Raw genomic sequence first — 17,286 nt, 5'->3', positions numbered from 1 at the left:
CAAATCTTGAATCTTGTGGTTCTAAAAGAAATTATGAAAATATATTTTTCTATATAAAATCCTATTGTCCTGGAGTTAGGTCTTTGAGTGTGTGTTCCCATTTATTGCATGTGTTTTTGTAGAACAAATGCTTAACACTACCCGCTTATAAGCCTACTGCTCGACCACACTACCACAGAATGGAGCATTGGTATTATCGAATTTTCCCACTATCAACCTCTAAGGGGAACCTTTGGACTCTGCGTACCCTATCTCTCACTTTGAGATAGTATATACAGAGCCAAGTTCCTATAATTGAATCATTCGTTTACGGTCTGTGAGAAATCATTTTATCTAGGACAAAGCAAGTCATGAGATTCTACAGTCCTGGATGTGGTGTAGCAGAATATCATTGGAGATGGTATCAAATGTAGTGGACAGAATAATATCAACACTACATTTTTCCCTGCATCTAGACTTAACTTATAGGAGTCCGCCACTTCCATCAAGGCAGATTCTGTGTAGTGTTTGGGACGGAAACATGATTGGGGTGGATGGAGTAGGTTAGTGTCTATTAAAAATACAGTTAACTGTGTATTAACCAGTTTTTCAAGCATTTTTCTCAGGGCAGGTGATAGGGAGTTTGGGCGCATATTTGATAATACTGTTGGATCAGCTAGAAGTTTTTTTTTTTTTCTTTCTGCAAAGGTTTAATCACTGACAATTTCCACTACATGGGGACCTCTCCAGTGGCTAATGGCGTGTTAAAAATGTTGTTGATCACTAGATTGACAGTATCCACAACTGTATGCTAGACACAGTTGGCAAGGTTCATTTGGTGATCCTGATCTACAAGACATAATTGTGCACAGAGGTCCACTCATATTGCAAAACTTTAAGCCCCATCCTGCTGAGTGCACCGGAAGCTGCATTTTTCCATACTGGGGTGGGTATTACCCGTGCGTCTTCCTGTTTTTATTTTTTATATTTTTTTATTTTTTTTGCTTCCTTTTGTTTGAGTGTGCATTCAGCCATTAAAGCTATTAGATGGCCTTCTGTTTCTCAGTTGGAGTCCATGGCCTCTAGACTTGTGTAGTTTCCAATCAAGACAGCCAGTGGGGTCACACGCCAATTCCTCCTTGGGATCTACCTGTTTTTAGTCTTTTCTTCATGGTGCTCCTTTTGAACCTCTCTTCAGTGCCTCTAAAGATTTTGACCTTTAAGGTTTTTCCTTGTGGCTATTTTTTCATGTCTCTGGTTGGGAGATATTGGGGCTCTTCTTTATCATGAACCCTTCCTCAAGATTTTTGCTGATAAGGTTGTACTCCATCCAGAGCCTGATTTGTTTTCCCAAGGTTTCTTCTTTTCATCGCTTTCAAGATATTGTGTTCCCTTCTTTCTTTCCCTCCCCTTGTTGTGAGCAGGAGGTTCTCTGGCGTACTCCGGATTTAGTCAGAGCTTTGACTGTTTACTTAGAACCTCTTCTTTTCAGAAGGTGGACATTCTCTTTATTTCTTTTGGTTTGTAAAGGGTTTACCCCCGTTACCCTGTGTCCACCTTACGTCCGTGGAAAATGACAGTTATTTCCTTAGCTTACCAGAATGCAGGAGTTTTGCTGCTGTCAGTGATCTAAGGGCGTTCCACTAGAAGTGTTTCCTCTTTGTGTGCTTCTTTCAAGGTTGCCTCATTACAAGATACTTGTGCTGCTGCTACTTGGCCTTCTCTCCACATAATTGATTATCATTATAAAGTTTGTATGGAGGAGTTGTTTTCAACCCCTTGGTTTCTGCAGTTCTCTTGACAGTTGGTGAATAGGCATTTTATTGCTTTTTATTTTTAATCAACCTCCTAGTGTTGCTCTATTTTTGTGCTCATGTCATCAATTTCCTTCTGTTCTTACAAGCGTTGGTATGCTCTCATTATGTCATAACTGTGGCAAGGAAGATGAATGAAGCAGATGATGACTGTTACTTAAGTGGTCATCTTCATTAGTCAAAGTCATAGTGTTCCTTGCCACAGTCCTGCCTCATTTCCCAAGGGTGGTAAAAGTAAAAATAATACATACATTTTCTTTCATTTCTCACTGGCAACTTACAGGAAATAGTACGGGTAAGTCCCACCTTTATAGGCAAGTAAAGGGTCACTTCCTGTGCACTCAGTGGGGTGGAGCTTAAATTTTAGCAGTATGGGTGACATTGTGTACAAGCTGTGGAATAGTTCCTCAAGTCAGGACTGTGGCTCGGAACACTATGACTTGAAGAAATTAAGAATATTAGCAAGTATCAGTCATTTCTGGGTTTTTGACAGTCGTAGTACACTTTTCAGTGACTGTTTATTGGCGATTTCTCATCCACAAGGACTTTTATATAGGGCCCCTAAGGATCTAGGACCAAGGGCAGACGTCCTACCAGTTAACAGATTGATTTTTTTTTTTCATTTTCATTCTAATCTGGATATGTTTTAACACTGTCCCTAGTGAAGACCAGAAGACTTCTTAAGATTGGCAAGGACACAAGATTTCTGTCCCATAGGAAAACATTCCACATTGAAGCATACATTATTTTTAGCACCTTAGGTTGCAAATGCTGAACAACTGTTTGAGGCCCTATCTTGACCCCTGAAGATGCGAGGAGCCTGTTGTAATTTTTGTTTAACAAATTTGTACATGCGCTGCTTTTCCTGCCTCTGAATGAAAAGTATTATTTTTTAAAGTGAGCATTCTGGCTGCACAGAGTTTGAGAGTGATTACTGTATCGTAGACATACGCCGCCTTGAGTAAGATTTGAGTGCTTGACCTAGCTTTCCTTGAAGTTCAACTGTACAAATGAAATAACTTAATCAGGCTCATAATTGCTTCCTTGATACACCAGTGCTAAACTGGTGACCTTGAACTGCTTTGGTACCAGGTGAGGTATCATCTTACTGTTTCACTTTTTCCCTGTTAACTTCTTTTCCTGACATGGCCTTTTTGTTTGATTTCCTAACAGAAACTAGCCATGAATGTCTTGAAGAACCTGAGCTTCGCCCATTGTACTTGGATGTTCAGGCGACTACACCACTGGTTTGTGGATTGTTCTTATGTTTTTTTTTAATGTCATGAATTCTTCATTCTTTTGATAATGTTTAAAAGGTTGTGCTAACGCGTACCTTTATGACTAAGTTATACACTCGGGGACTCGTTTTAGGCCAATGAATCTTTCGACCCTGATTGAAGACACCTTAGGACGAGATAGCTAATCAACATGTCAATCAATATGTCAATAACGTGATCAATATTTATTATAACAAGGCAATTCACTTCAGTCAAAGACATTTAATAAGACTCAGGACACCACCATGACCTTTCAGTCATGAATAACCACACCAGTTTAGTATGATTTCGTGATATTTATTCCCTATTGATTACAATTCTACTAGCAAGTTTATTAATCTCAAAACCAAGAAGCACAATAACATAGTCACAATATGGCAACTCTGATAAGACTTCATCAAAGCCAGAATCACGAATATTAGAACATAACAAGGCATCGACATAGATCAACCTAAGCCGAGTAATATTAGTGCATTGTTCAACAAAGTATAGATTCTGTCATTTGTCTATTTGCATATATTTAGTGAACCCCTTAACTAACCTTGAATTAGCATTGGCATGTTGGACTTCATGCAAAACAATTTAGTAATATCAATTTGGAAAAACCTCCAACTACGGTCTCTGTCAAAGTAACAGTTGGTACCTAGAAAGGAAAAGCAAACAGACAATCATAACATCATTGTCATATAGTTACCCTCCGTATTGGGTCAGCACTCAGATTCTGTCTTCGTCCTCAGGACATCATTTGATTCGCCATCTGTCAGGACTCAGCTCAGGCAGGAAGGGCAAAAGGGGGTACTTCCCTCATAAGGAGGTAAAGTATAAACGGGCAATATAAGGGCAAGGTTGGCTCCCAGAACCAAACAGCAAAGTCTCTATTCAGAGTGACAAAGTGTCTGGATCATAGCAAATCGTATCAGCATCGACCTAACTAACTCATTTCCATGTGTCAAGGGGTTTTATCCCTTTTTCTATGTCCATTCCCCTAAAAGTTAATTGGTTAATGAGTTGTACCCCATTATCTCCGTCCAATAGAGTTTCAATTACTTCATCAAATTTGTCACCCCAAAACTGTTCTCACGTAGTTTATTGGTCCTTATGATTGGTTCTTTGCACATCTTTAGTCAGTGGCTCCATTGTCCGTACCAGTTCAGGCGACCTTGTACCAGGTATAAATCTACACTGTTGCATTCGGCTAAAATGTTTCTACAAGCAAGTCGAATTTCATGAGAACGGATCTACTACAGTTACATTCAGCTTCTAGCTTTGAAAAAACAAGAGTTCATGTCCTTCAGCAAGTCAGCACACTCCACGTTAGAAAAACACATTTAATATGAGAGCCAGGCAGCTAGGCCACGACTCATGCTAACTAAGGCCTAATGATTTATTAGCAGAACTCTAGCATATAACCTTTAATAATTAGTGTAAAGCTATACCTTAACATAACATTTCTATCATTATTAGTCATTTTCATTAGTCCCCGTATATATTGGTGGCCAATCCCCGTGGGCACATTTCAAGCATGCGCTTTGCATAATACATTAGTACAATTTCTATGCGGCATTATTATACAACATTTCATGTTAATATTGATTATATAAGCCACTCTTTCTCAGTTCCTCCTCTGATGACACTTGTCATCACACAATCTTTCCCTTCACAACCTCTCATTTTCTTTAAATTTCGCATCTCAATTTCCTCTTTTCTATGGGATCTTTCCCAAATTTCTTTGAACATTTCTTCTTTTTCCTTTTCTTCTTTTCTTTTATTACATTTGACCAAATCTCTTTTAATTCTTTTATTAATTTTGTGTGATAACCACAGTCCCAATAGGCAAATTAGAACAATCAGTATACCCCCTAATATTTTTGCAGATACCACATTCCATATGCTACTAAACCAGTTACCTACTTTGGTAATTCCTTTCCCAACCTTTTCCCACACTCCAGGTTCTTTCAGCTCTTTCAGATCTGCAAAGTCTCTTGTTAAGTTAGCATACTTCAAATCTTTTTGCTGTTATCTGGTATGAACACACAACAATGGCACTCATTAAGCATCTTACAGACTCCGCCACTGTTTGCTAAAAGAATGTCTAAAGCAAGCCGGTTTTGAAGTGTCATAGCCCTCTCCGCAGCAAGTTCAGTATCCATCAGGAGTATATACCTTAACATAATATTTCTATCATTATTAGTCATTTTCATTAGTTCCCGTATATATTGGTGGCCACTCCCCGTGGGCACATTTCAAGCATGCGTTTTGCAAAATACATTAGTACATTTTCTATGCGGCATTATTATACATTATTTCATACACATTTCATGTTAATATTGATTATATAAGCTACGCTCTCTCTGTTGTATGTGGCCCAATCTCCTAATAGGCCACAGCTGCAGTGATCTCCAATCTGGATTCACCTAGGTGTGATGGAGAGCCCATTTTGATACCTGGTGACTGACCATACCAGCAGAACTCTTGTTTGTCCATGCCAAATTACCTTTCCAATTAGTATTTCTCATAGAGGAAGTTATGTGTTTTTTATTTCCACCACCTGACTGCCAATCGCTGGAGAAATTACTGCTTGCATTGCACTCATTGTCACACTGGGGTTCATCAAGAAATATTGTCTTCAGTGAAGCCTATGCCTCCCAAAAAGTGGTCCTTCTTGCGAGGCTAAGCTGTAATACGTCAAAACGTTCTTCTCCCTGGTCCCTCAGGAAAGACAATTTTTCTGATGGAGCCTTTTAACTGCAGATTGGTAACTTTTTGATTATTCCCCAGGGGTTACAATGGATCTGGAAACTTTTTCCATAGCACCTCTGCATGCCAGAAGGTTGACCTCTGTGTCACCTCACTGACTTTTCCAAACTGGAACTGGTGTGCGGTGCCTATAGAAGTGCCACACCTGCAAGCTGACATTAGTTCCTTTCTGCTCTACAAGGTGCAGATCTGAAGCATCTTCTCGTTATAATATAAGAGGGGGGAAGGGACCGGGAGATTGATTGGTGTGTACACTCTCCCTACAATAGTACAAAACAACTAAAGTACACTGTTCCATAAAGAGAAAGAAAGAAACTAGGGGGATCTGAAAGATCAGGAGCAAGGGCCCTCAAGCATCACAATGGATGACTGGCATCCTCATTGGGTACTGCACCTCGTCAAGCCGGCAGTGCAACGCCTGACGGGCTCCCCACATGGAGGAGCACTAAGCCGTATTTTTTTTATAGTTACTGGTGAATGCTAACTATCTCAACGGGCATGCCTACATTCAAGCACCAGTACATGAAGGAGAGAACAAAAAGAAACCAGGATAAAATTGGTTAATCATCACTACATATATCATCATTTTAATCAATAGTCCGAGATGAGGCCAAAATTAAAAACCAGGAGAAAGTAAAATATTGAGTGTCAATGCTCAATTACTTCCAATGAACAATAAACTCGGAGGAATAACCGTCTAGGCATCCTCCTCAATCAGGGTCAACATGTTTCGCGTAGTGTGGTCCCTACGGCTCCAGTGACGCTTCATCAGGACCAAAAAAAATTAAATTAATAAGCTCTACTCCAATTAAACCAATATGGTATCATAATCAAGAACTCAATAAGCCGGTCACTTACATTTGAGGAATACTAGGCTAAGTCACAGTCAGGTCGCCCTAGAAAACAAAATTAGAAACAAAACACCAAATATTGCCCAAAAGTGGTCATAGGTGTAATCATGCAGACATTGTGCAATAAGTCACAGAAGAAAGGTATGATGACAATAAAGCGGGCTTACCACCCCCAAGTCGGGAACAGGCTCCTTAGTAAGCACGTCCCAAGGACTCGGCTATCAGCTAAACGTAGTAAACATGAATCATCAGTAAGTTTCATATAAATTGTATTGCTACAGGAGTATTAGTCCATGTCCTCATTTTGGTAATCAACATAGTAGCACAAATATCTCTTCAAACAATGTGTATGAAAAAAAGGAAGAGGTATAAGGGCCCTTGTCCAATCTTAAAGTAATTAAAATAGTAAAAGAGTCAATGCTGAAGAGAAAAGCACGTCATGACACTTAAGTGATAAATTCACATAGTAGATCGTGCTAACTATAGCACTAGGATTGATAGTATAGCAATGTGTATGGATACATATATATTATTATAAAGGCCACCATCCAGTCATAGGGCCATTAGAAATTGGTAACAATTGAAAAAAGAAGAATTGAAAGAAGAAATGAACACATAAGGGTACGGACATGATATTAAACGCAGTATCCAGTGCTGAAAAAGACACTGAGATTCCCAGTGTAGCAGGGTGTAGATGGTTATCGCTGTTTTAGGTCTGGAGGGGGAAGTAATTTAGCGTGTGCCACACTAAATCACAAACATGGCCCAGCAACAGGCACATACAGTCTTTGGAGAGGAACACCTGGCTGTCAAGATGACATCAACTACCACTGGAGGGAGAATGAAGGCATTCAGTTGGCGCCACTCAATGTCCATGCATGAATGGGGAGATTGTGAAGGCTGGAGTGTAGAGCCTTTTCTCTTTCTCTCTTTTACTTGCTATGAGACGTGCCGGGAACCGGATGCTGGGCCATGTTTGTGATTTAGTGTGGCACACGCTAAATTACTTCCCCCTCCAGACCTAAAACAGCGATAACCATCTACACCCTGCTACACTGGGAATCTCAGTGTCTTTTTCAGCACTGGATACTGCGTTTAATATCATGTCCGTACCCTTATGTGTTCATTTCTTCTTTCAATTCTTCTTTTTTCAATTGTTACCAATTTCTAATGGCCCTATGACTGGATGGTGGCCTTTATAATAATATATATGTATCCATACACATTGCTATACTATCAATCCTAGTGCTATAGTTAGCACGATCTACTATGTGAATTTATCACTTAAGTGTCATGACGTGCTTTTCTCTTCAGCATTAACTCTTTTACTATTTTAATTACTTTAAGATTGGACAAGGGCCCTTATACCTCTTCCTTTTTTTCAGACACATTGTTTGAAGAGACATTTGTGCTACTATGTTGATTACCAAAATGAGGACATTGACTAATACTCCTGTAGCAATACAGTTTATATGAAACTTACTGATGATTCATGTTTACTACGTTTATCTGATAGCCGAGTCCTTGGGACGTGCTTACTAAGGAGCCTGTTCCCGACTTGGGGGTGGTAAGCCCGCTTTATTGTCATCATACCTTTCTTCTGTGACTTATTGCACAATGTCTGCATGATTACACCTATGACCACTTTTGGGCAATATTTGGTGTTTTGTTTCTAATTTTTTTTCTAGGGCGACCTGACTGTGACTTAGCCTAGTATTCCTCAAATGTAAGTGACCGGCTTATTGAGTTCTTGATTATGATACCATATTGGTTTAATTGGAGTAGAGCTTATTAATTTTTTTTTTTTTGGTCCTGATGAAGCGTCACTGGATCCGTAGGGACCACACGACGCGAAACATGTTGACCCTGATTGAGGAGGATGCCTAGACGGTTATTCCTCCGAGTTTATTGTTCATTAGAAGTAATTGAGCATTGACACTCAATATTTTACTTTCTCCTGGTTTTTAATTTTGGCCTCATCTCGGACTATTGATTAAAATGATGATATATGTAGTGATGATTAACCAATTTTATCCTTGTTTCTTTTTGTTCTCTCCTTCATGTACTGGTGCTTGAATGTAGGCATGCCCGTTGAGATAGTTAGCATTCACCAGTAACTATCAAAAAATACGGCTTAGTGCTCCTCCATGTGGGGAGCCCGTCAGGCGTTGCACTGCCGGCTTGACGAGGAGCAGTACCCAATGATGATGCCAGTCATTCATTGTGATGCTTGAGGGCCCTTGCTCCTGATCTTTCAGATTCCCCCTAGTTTCTTTCTTTCTCTTTATGGAACAGTGTACTTTAGTTGTTTTGCATCTTCTCGTTACTCAGATACTCTTACTTTGAATTTTTTTCTTGCAAAATTTTTTGCAGTGTGCAAGGAATTTCACTCCTTAAGATTACAGGTTTTAAGCTCTGTGAGGACTGTCGCAAGTAATTTCTATGACGGATCCCCACCAGGTATGTCTATGGTGACATGGGGTCCGTGCCAAGACTTCCAAGATCTGCAGAGACTTCATTGATGAGTTAAAAGGCCATCAGGGAACGCATGGTGAAACCTTGTTGCCAATCTCAAGAAGCCGCAATGTCAGACTCTCTCCAAGTTCAAGACATGTTGTCCGTTCCACTTCCATTCTTGGAGACTACAGAGCCCTCTAGAGGGCGGTCCTGGTCTTCTCAAAGTCCGCTGGTAAGCACCAAAAACACAAGAAGTCTTATCTGAGTTTTGCTCCTTCATGCTGTTCCCAGTCCCCTAAGTGTGCACGAAGTGTTTATGGTCTTGCTTCCAAAGTCTGCTGACTTCAGAGCTGATCCTGCAGTTGGTTAAGGCACTAGTTTCTGGAGCCTTCATCCATGTTGAGCAGATCAGAGTACTGTGCTCCAGCTCTTCGGATCTCCACTGAATTCCCCTGGTGCGCCTTTGGACCCCACGGAGCTGAGAAGCCTTCCAGTTGGACTGCTGATGGTGGGTTCAGCCTCAGTGCCAGCTGGACCCTTAGCCATCGATGCTGAGCATGCCTTCCAATGAGGCAGTTCCAGTAGTCCGCGGACTCTGAATCTACACCAGTCGAAATTCGACAAACGCCATTCCTGAATCGGAATTTGACGCCAGCTCCTGCACTTGAACTTTCATATGGCAGGCAACATTATTTGCATTCCCTCTTTGGCACTGACGGACGACTGTGACCAGTGTGATGAGTTCTCAGCTTTGTGCCAAGGGAAATTGGTAGGTTGACTTGCAGGAGGCCAGTGTGCTAGTTACTTCCCCAAAGACTGCTCTTTTCTCTCCTCTTGCCACAGCCATGGAAGAATCCTCCTCTGACGTTATGGTTATGGGTATGGCAGCTGGAGTCCTTGACCTCCAGCTCCCCACTATGGTGGTGAAAACAAACATGCTGACTGAATTCTTACAGCTGGGCCAGGCTACTTCTGATCCCCCCCTCCTCCCTTCCAGTGAGTCCCTTACAGATACTTTTCTAGGTGATTGGGTCAAGACTTGTACTGGCGCTCCAGTTAAGACAAATTGCCAGGTGCTGTTTCCAAGCTCCAGGTGACCCGGCCTTTTCATCGCATCATGCTTCATCAGAGAGTCTTGTGATCCATGCCTCCACCATCCGGGCACCCCCAATTTTTTTTATTTATTTTTCCTCATTTCCTTTCACAGGAAAGACCGATACACCCAAGTCGCTGCTGCGAATGGGTAGAACATTGGCTCAATCTGTTTACTATCACTGAGAAGTGCAATGTTAGTATATCTGCACGTTAGTTTCCAAGGCGTCTCTCTCTCTCTCTGAGACTCATTCCACCGTGAGTGGCACTATAGATTCCTGTATACCTTTCCGCTGTTAGCACTCCTGTTCCTGTCCTGGGTTCTCAAGAATATCACAATCGACCGGGCCCAATTTGTTTTAGTGGCTCCAGACTGGATATATAGATTACGGTATCCAGAATGCCTGGGCGTGAGCATCTGCCCTCAGATCAGGCTACCCCTCCTTGAGGATCTGTTGTAGCAGCAGAACGGTCTGGCTCTACACTCCAGCCTTCACAATCTCCCCATTCATGCATGGACATTGAGTGGCGCCAACTGAATGCCTTCATTCTCCCTCCAGTGGTAGTTGATGTCATCTTGACAGCCAGGTGTTCCTCTCCAAAGACTGTATGTGCCTGTTGCTGGGCCATGTTTGTGATTTAGTGTGGCACACGCTAAATTACTTCCCCCTCCAGACCTAATTGTCTGTCTGTTCTGTCCCGTGCTCATCGAGGCCTTGCTTTGAGCATTGTTAAAGGTTATCTTTTGGCCTCCTGCTATTTCATTATCTGCCCTCCTTACTTAAATCACAGGTTGTTCTGAGGTTTTTGAAAGGGCTGCAGCATTTATTTGCCCCTTCTTTGTGGTGGTCCATTGGGACCTCTATCTAGTCTTTACAGGTTTAATGCATAGTCCATTCGAGCCCCTCCACAACTGTCCCCCACAGCTCCTCGCCATCAAAACAGTGTTTCTAGATGCCATCATCTCAGGCTCCTGTTCTTGATCTTTGTGTTCTGTGTGTTCATCCCCCCCATAAACCACCTTCTTCCCGGATCAGCAAGTTATGCAAGCTAGGTCATCTTTTCTTCCGAAAGTTGATGCTGTTTGGTGTTGGTAAAACCATCACCCTGCCAATTTTTTGTGTTCTGCCTCCTTCCTCTAAGGAGAAGGAGAGACTATTGCTTGGACCGTATAAGAGTGCCCCACTCCTACCCCGATCATACTTAAGATTACTGGTTGGACAATCAGGCTTTGTTGGGTTCCTGGAGGGAAAAATGGCAAGGCTATGTAGAAGCACTAGATTGTGTTCTGCCTTAATATCTGCTATGCATTGGCAAAGAAGCAACGACCAGGGCCACAGCTGCTACCACTGCATTAGCACGCAGAGTCTCTGTTCTAGACCTTTGCCAGGAAACTGAGTGGGCGTCCCTTCACATGTTTATTAAGGAAAGCCATCTGGACAGCCAAGTCCGTTGAAGGGCACTTTGCCTGCTCAGTACTGCAGGACTTTTTAGTTTGAGTTGTGGTAGCTATTTCCCAAGGTGAGGAATCTGCCAATAGTAGTCTGTCCGAAGAACAAGTTTCCTGCCTTAAGTAATGCTCTTTCTGGTAGTGACTATCTGGCTACACACTCCTCACTGACCCACCCGTCTTCCCTGTTCATCTTATTAATGGATACAGTCCAAAGTCTAGCAATCTGCACCCTTTTCTGTCGGTTTACTTTTGGTGCTGCACGTCTGGGGGCACGGACCGGCCTGAGAGCAGCTGATGTCGGCACATGAGTGGCACCTATGTGCTGCGCACTTCACTTCTGGAGCAGAACAGTGTTTGTGAATAGCCATACGCTGCCCTGTTCTGGTGCGCAGAGGTATTATAGAAAGGTTTCTGGATCCAGTCTGATGCCTGGAGAATTTCCAGCACGTGAAGAATCTGCAGCTTGATGGAGTTTGTATCAGAGAAGTCTGTCCTTGCAGTTCACTGCCCCCTGTGCTTATTGGCCACAAACTATAAACTCCAGCCCACAACTACCTTGTCCTCAAAATCCCCAAGTCTGAGCTTTGCTGGCTGCTCTCCATATTCTTTCTTGTGGTGGGTTGGTAGGTGGAAACTGTCATCGGAGGTAGCTGGTCACTTCCCTTGAAAGTAGCATACATATGGTACTCAAGCACTCTTCATATTGGAAGCAATTTCTGCCTACTGTGTGACCTGTACACCTTTGATGTGGGGAGATGCTGAAAAGTATTTAACTTCTCACTCATGGTTCCAACGTGTATGTCTCTGACCCCTTGTGTAACCCTTTCGGCTCACTTCTTTTGAGGGGGTAGACCGCTTGGGAAAGAGAATGCCTTTTGTTTAAATGTGACTTTTTGTTTTTTTTGCATAAGGTTAATTTGCCTGCTCGTCTATGCCCCTTATAAACCTACAGGCCCACCACAGTGGGACAGATTTAATTGTTTGTAGTCCAGGCTTAAGTGGTACTTTTCAAGCGAAAAAGAAATGCACGTTCAAGGTGTAACCCGACTTTAACCCATAGTGACATAAATACAGGGGCATGGGTCTGGGACATATACGTTTCCTCTGTTGCCCAATAAATTCTGTAAAGTATTCTAATTGTCTAAGACCTACGCCTATCAGACTGGCATCTGTCTCCCATGCAGATTTGGACCTGAACATGCTGGAGACTAGCTAATCTGACTCAGTGCAAAACATGACAAAAGTGGATTCTCGGCCGAATGGATATGGTCCACTATTGCTACACTGCAGCATAGGATAAAACCCTGGGCTGACAGCACAAAATGCAGGCCATTTCTTCATGCCTGCAGCCTGAAACTAGCCGGGAGTGAGGGTGTATCTGGATAGGGGCTTTCTGAGTCATGGGAGCCCTCCGGCACCCCTTGCAGCTGCCACGCGTGTTCATTTTTTTACTACCCTTGTAATGTAATGGGACTCCCCTCCTTCAACATCATCGCTGTGAAATATTTGATTTTATTGACTAGCTGCCCTCACACCCCTGAGCCAGATTTATTTGGGTTTTGTTGGGAGGAACTGGGGAATTAACGTTCAGATGTTAATTGTCTATGATTGACAGACACAGGCTGTATGCTGTTAAGCTGGTGTACTACGACCCCCTTCTACTGTAGAATCTGTACTGTTACTCTGGCTCTTCTTCAGGGTTTCAGTGGGGTCGACTGAAGCTTTACTGTTTTTCATTGTAGTATGTTCACAAGATGATAGAAAGTTAGACATAAAAAAGAAGACCCTTCTGTTCTCAGAACATCTGTGATCCAGAGTAGGCTTTTCACCAGAACATGCTTATCAGTCCTGAGTGAGCGCAGCAGCAAGGGATCAACACCTGGTGGTAGTACTGGTAGTCTGGCTAGCTGCTGCCCTTACTGATTTGAGCAAAACTGGTGCTTTGGACCCTCCAAGGCTCATAACTGTGAGTCGATCACCGGCCTGGTGACTTCTGAAGTGACATTTTGCTTGGTAGTCCTTTGCTGCAGAAGGGCCTGGGAGACTTTTGAGTCTGTGATCCATGACTTGCGCTCCATTGGTGTCCTTATGGGTGGGAGCTTAATGAGCTGGCCACCAAATATCAACATCTTTGGATATTAGCAGTGCACAATTCCCATAAAGAGAAGGGCATAGTCCCCATTATCTGGAGAGAACTTTTGTTTTGGTGCTAGACTATTGTCTGAGTGCTGAGAGGCAGGAATATGTACCTGCCTGTATTGTACTAAATTAAATGGATAGCAAGATCTAAGTGGCCTTGCTGATTGTCTCTGGTACTGCATGGCAGACTACCTATTGTGGCTGCCCTGAGTAGTGAGTGGTTTGAAAGTTCTTGAGAAAAGAGTTGGATGGCAGCAAGGTTCCTCGGGTGCAGTGTGGCTGAGCTACTATTACCCCCTGCCTCTGGAGCATTATGTGGAGTAAGATCAGAACTGACAGGATTTTTTGAGATAAGAAGTCAGCTGGAACTACCCTGAAAGAGGGGTGGAAGTGGCAAGTGGAATATCACCTTGTTCCCTTTAGAGGGAGACAGACTGTAGCAAATGGGCTGTGCCACCCCAACCCTCTGCACTTATCACCAAGGCAGTGAAACTGTGTAGTAACCTGAAGAAAAAGAACATGCTGGATACAAATTTTGTTTGTGGTCAGTAGGATCAAAAAAGATAAAGGAACTCGCTGTTGCGTCCAGAGGAAGATGAACAACTTGATCACCAGCATCCAAAAGGACCCCTCCTTCCTGTGGGGAAGAAAGGATTCAACAGCCCATTCTTCCTCCAGAATGGTCATTCTACAAGCTGCAAATAATGCCTGCTTAGCATAGGAAGCAAAAAGCAAACAATTGGAGAAATGTAGCATTGCTATCACAAGATGCGACACAGCTGATGAGCACCTTCCAAGGCCCTGGATAATGACTAAAAACCCTGATACCAGAGATTTCAGTGCTTTGTTGGAGTGTGAACATGCGTCATTCAGATCAGACCCTCCTCCCCAGTCTCCCTGTAGTGATAATCACCAAGCTTGTCATATAAAGACCAGATTGTGGCCCGGAAAGCAGCACAATGATGGGCAACGTAACCAAAAATCAGCTACATAATCTTCTCTGACCGTGTCAGACTACTACAAAATTAAAGTAAGTCCTTTGAGCAGGTGAATAATAAGTTGAGGATAATGCAATCGATCTGTATATTCCGTTTCCCGTTAAACTAAACGTATCCTTTAACTGGAAAACTTTTTTGAGGCAAATGGGGATTGTGAAAGTGGAAGGTTCAATGCAGTGATCTCGAGGGGAGAATGAAGGTGATGTAGAAATCTGGATCGCTCCAGTGGCGTCGGGGGAAAGATTAAAAGAATTGACCAGGCCAGCAATTAGCCAGTTCTGAGAGACTCTTCAAGGGATGAGACTGCAGCAGTGGACAGAATTGGCTACAGATTGCTCTGTACTAGAAACCCAGCTGCCTGATAACCCATGAAGAACCTGGAACTGGAAGAACTAGCCCATGGAAGTGAATAAAGGCAGCACATTTCTCACATAAGGACATGACACTATGGGAAATTATTATATAACTGCTATTCTTCACGTTGTGTTTGATGCCTATTCAGAATTACGTTTAGAAGGGGAACTTAATAGGATAGTCTACATATTAATAATCACAGGTACAAGCAAAAGATGTCCCGTACATTTTGGAGATGGACAGTTCAGAGCTATAGTAAAGGGTGCAGAGCTGGTGGGGTGGGAAAATTAGTACGTAGGGGAATGTTTTTTTTTTTTTCTTTTTTATGTTACTTTTCAGTTCTTTTTGTGATTGGTTTCTGGCGGTTGCAGTTATGTAGAAATAGGATTGCTCCAGAGGGCAATGTATTTCTCCATACAAAATCTAGATATTAAAGGAATCGTACAAATGGCAGTCTCTTAGCACGAAGGAAAGAATAGTAAAGGATAGAATTAAGGGGGTTATCCCACTTTTGGACGTAAACCAAACCATGTGTTCCTTCAGGAGAATCTGTGGTTACAGAACACGGTTTTCTAGGAAAGGGGAGACCTATGCTAATGACACATGGGATTAACCAGGAGCTCAAGAGGGGTGGTTATTCTTTTTAGGAAATCCATTTTGTTTCAGTTAAATTATGGAAATTATGTCCCGCCTAGATCACATTAAGATTTTTGACTGGGTATTTGTAGATTATTATATATTTTAATCTCAACAATCAATACTCCCCCCCCCCCCCCCCCCCCCCCCCCCCAATCCCCCCCCGGGATATAAAATCCCATACCTGTTTTCCTCTTAACTGTGAGACTTGACTTTGGCTTAGTGAGTCCTTTAGCGAAGGACTTATTCTATACGTGCTGTAATCGTAAGTGATAAATATGATCAACAAATCCTACTTCTAATTACATCGTCAATTTTCATTTTTCTTAAACACCTATTAATCGTTGGGTAGGTGGATGGATGGCAAGAAAACTCAATTTAGGATTTCCGCCATATGGATATAATAGTCTGCTGTTTGCTAAGAAGTGGTCCTCTCTTTATGCTTAGGTTTAAGGTTACTTTGAAATATACATCATTTAAAAGCTCACAGAGCGGTAATCAAATGTGATAAAGGATTTTAAGGATAATACTAAGAAAAATTAAACCTGAGAATTTAATTAGAAGCGTTGATCATTGAAATTAAAATATATAATAATCAGCAAATAGAAAAAAGCAGAGAAAACTGCACCGAAGATGGCCACCACAGAGATATAAGCTATAGCTATAGCTATAAGAGCTACAGATAACTTTCTTGTTTTCAGAAAACTACGCAAGAGTTGGCTCTTTCCTTCATAACCACCTTTTTCAAACAACTATGAACTGCATATGCTTATGTGGATAAATATTTTTTGAGATTATATGTATATTTCTATTTATTTATAGTTTCTTTGGAAAATATGTATTGCTACTGTCATAACAATAAAATACACACACACTCTTTTAAACCTGTCTGACTAAGTATTTTTTACCCATGATTCTAATTATGTATTGTATGTGAATATGTGTGTGTATTCATGTGTGTGTGTGTATAAATAAATATATATATATATATATATATATATATATATATATATATATGTGTATGTATGTGTATATGTTGTTTCTGTGCTTGGCATGTTTGTGGATCATTGCATGGCTCCTGGTTTTTGGGTTGTTATACTAGATATCTATGATTTTCTGCTCTAATTTTTCATCACTCTTATGTCATGTCTCTATCAATCCATCCTCCATTCTCACTCTGACTCATCCCAAATCCCTTCGACCACTTTCATCTCCTAAATATCTCTGCCCAAGCTCTTCCCTCCACCTCCACATAAAACTCACCAAACCTCACTCTACCTCTGTGACCTCCCACACAACCCTACTAAATTCTCCTGCATTCATCTCACCCTGCTACTATGCTCTCCCTAACCCTTCCACATACTCTTCCCCCCTCCGCCCCCCTTTATTCATCCCAAGCCTTTGGATTGAGTAAATGAAGGATATACTCCCAATTAACACTTCTGGATTTCTTTCCTCCTCCACCCCTCCATTACTCCA

The 17,286-nt window shown here is 41.9% G+C and overlaps 1 protein-coding gene across 1 annotated transcript in view; it reads left to right on the top strand.

The window, feature by feature from the left end:
- Nucleotides 1-17,286, top strand: part of NFS1 (NFS1 cysteine desulfurase) — a 651,727-nt gene that overhangs the window by 117,815 nt on the left and 516,626 nt on the right. Inside the window, exon 2 of the mRNA XM_069243867.1 lies at nt 2,967-3,040. Within this exon, the coding sequence (XP_069099968.1) occupies nt 2,967-3,040 (74 nt within the window). The remainder of the gene's footprint in view (nt 1-2,966; nt 3,041-17,286) is intronic.

This window comes from Pleurodeles waltl, chromosome 7 (assembly GCF_031143425.1).
Source record: "Pleurodeles waltl isolate 20211129_DDA chromosome 7, aPleWal1.hap1.20221129, whole genome shotgun sequence".
Taxonomy (NCBI): domain Eukaryota; kingdom Metazoa; phylum Chordata; class Amphibia; order Caudata; family Salamandridae; genus Pleurodeles; species Pleurodeles waltl.
Note: the sequence above shows the minus strand (reverse complement) of the source record. Positions and strands in the feature narration are given on the sequence as shown.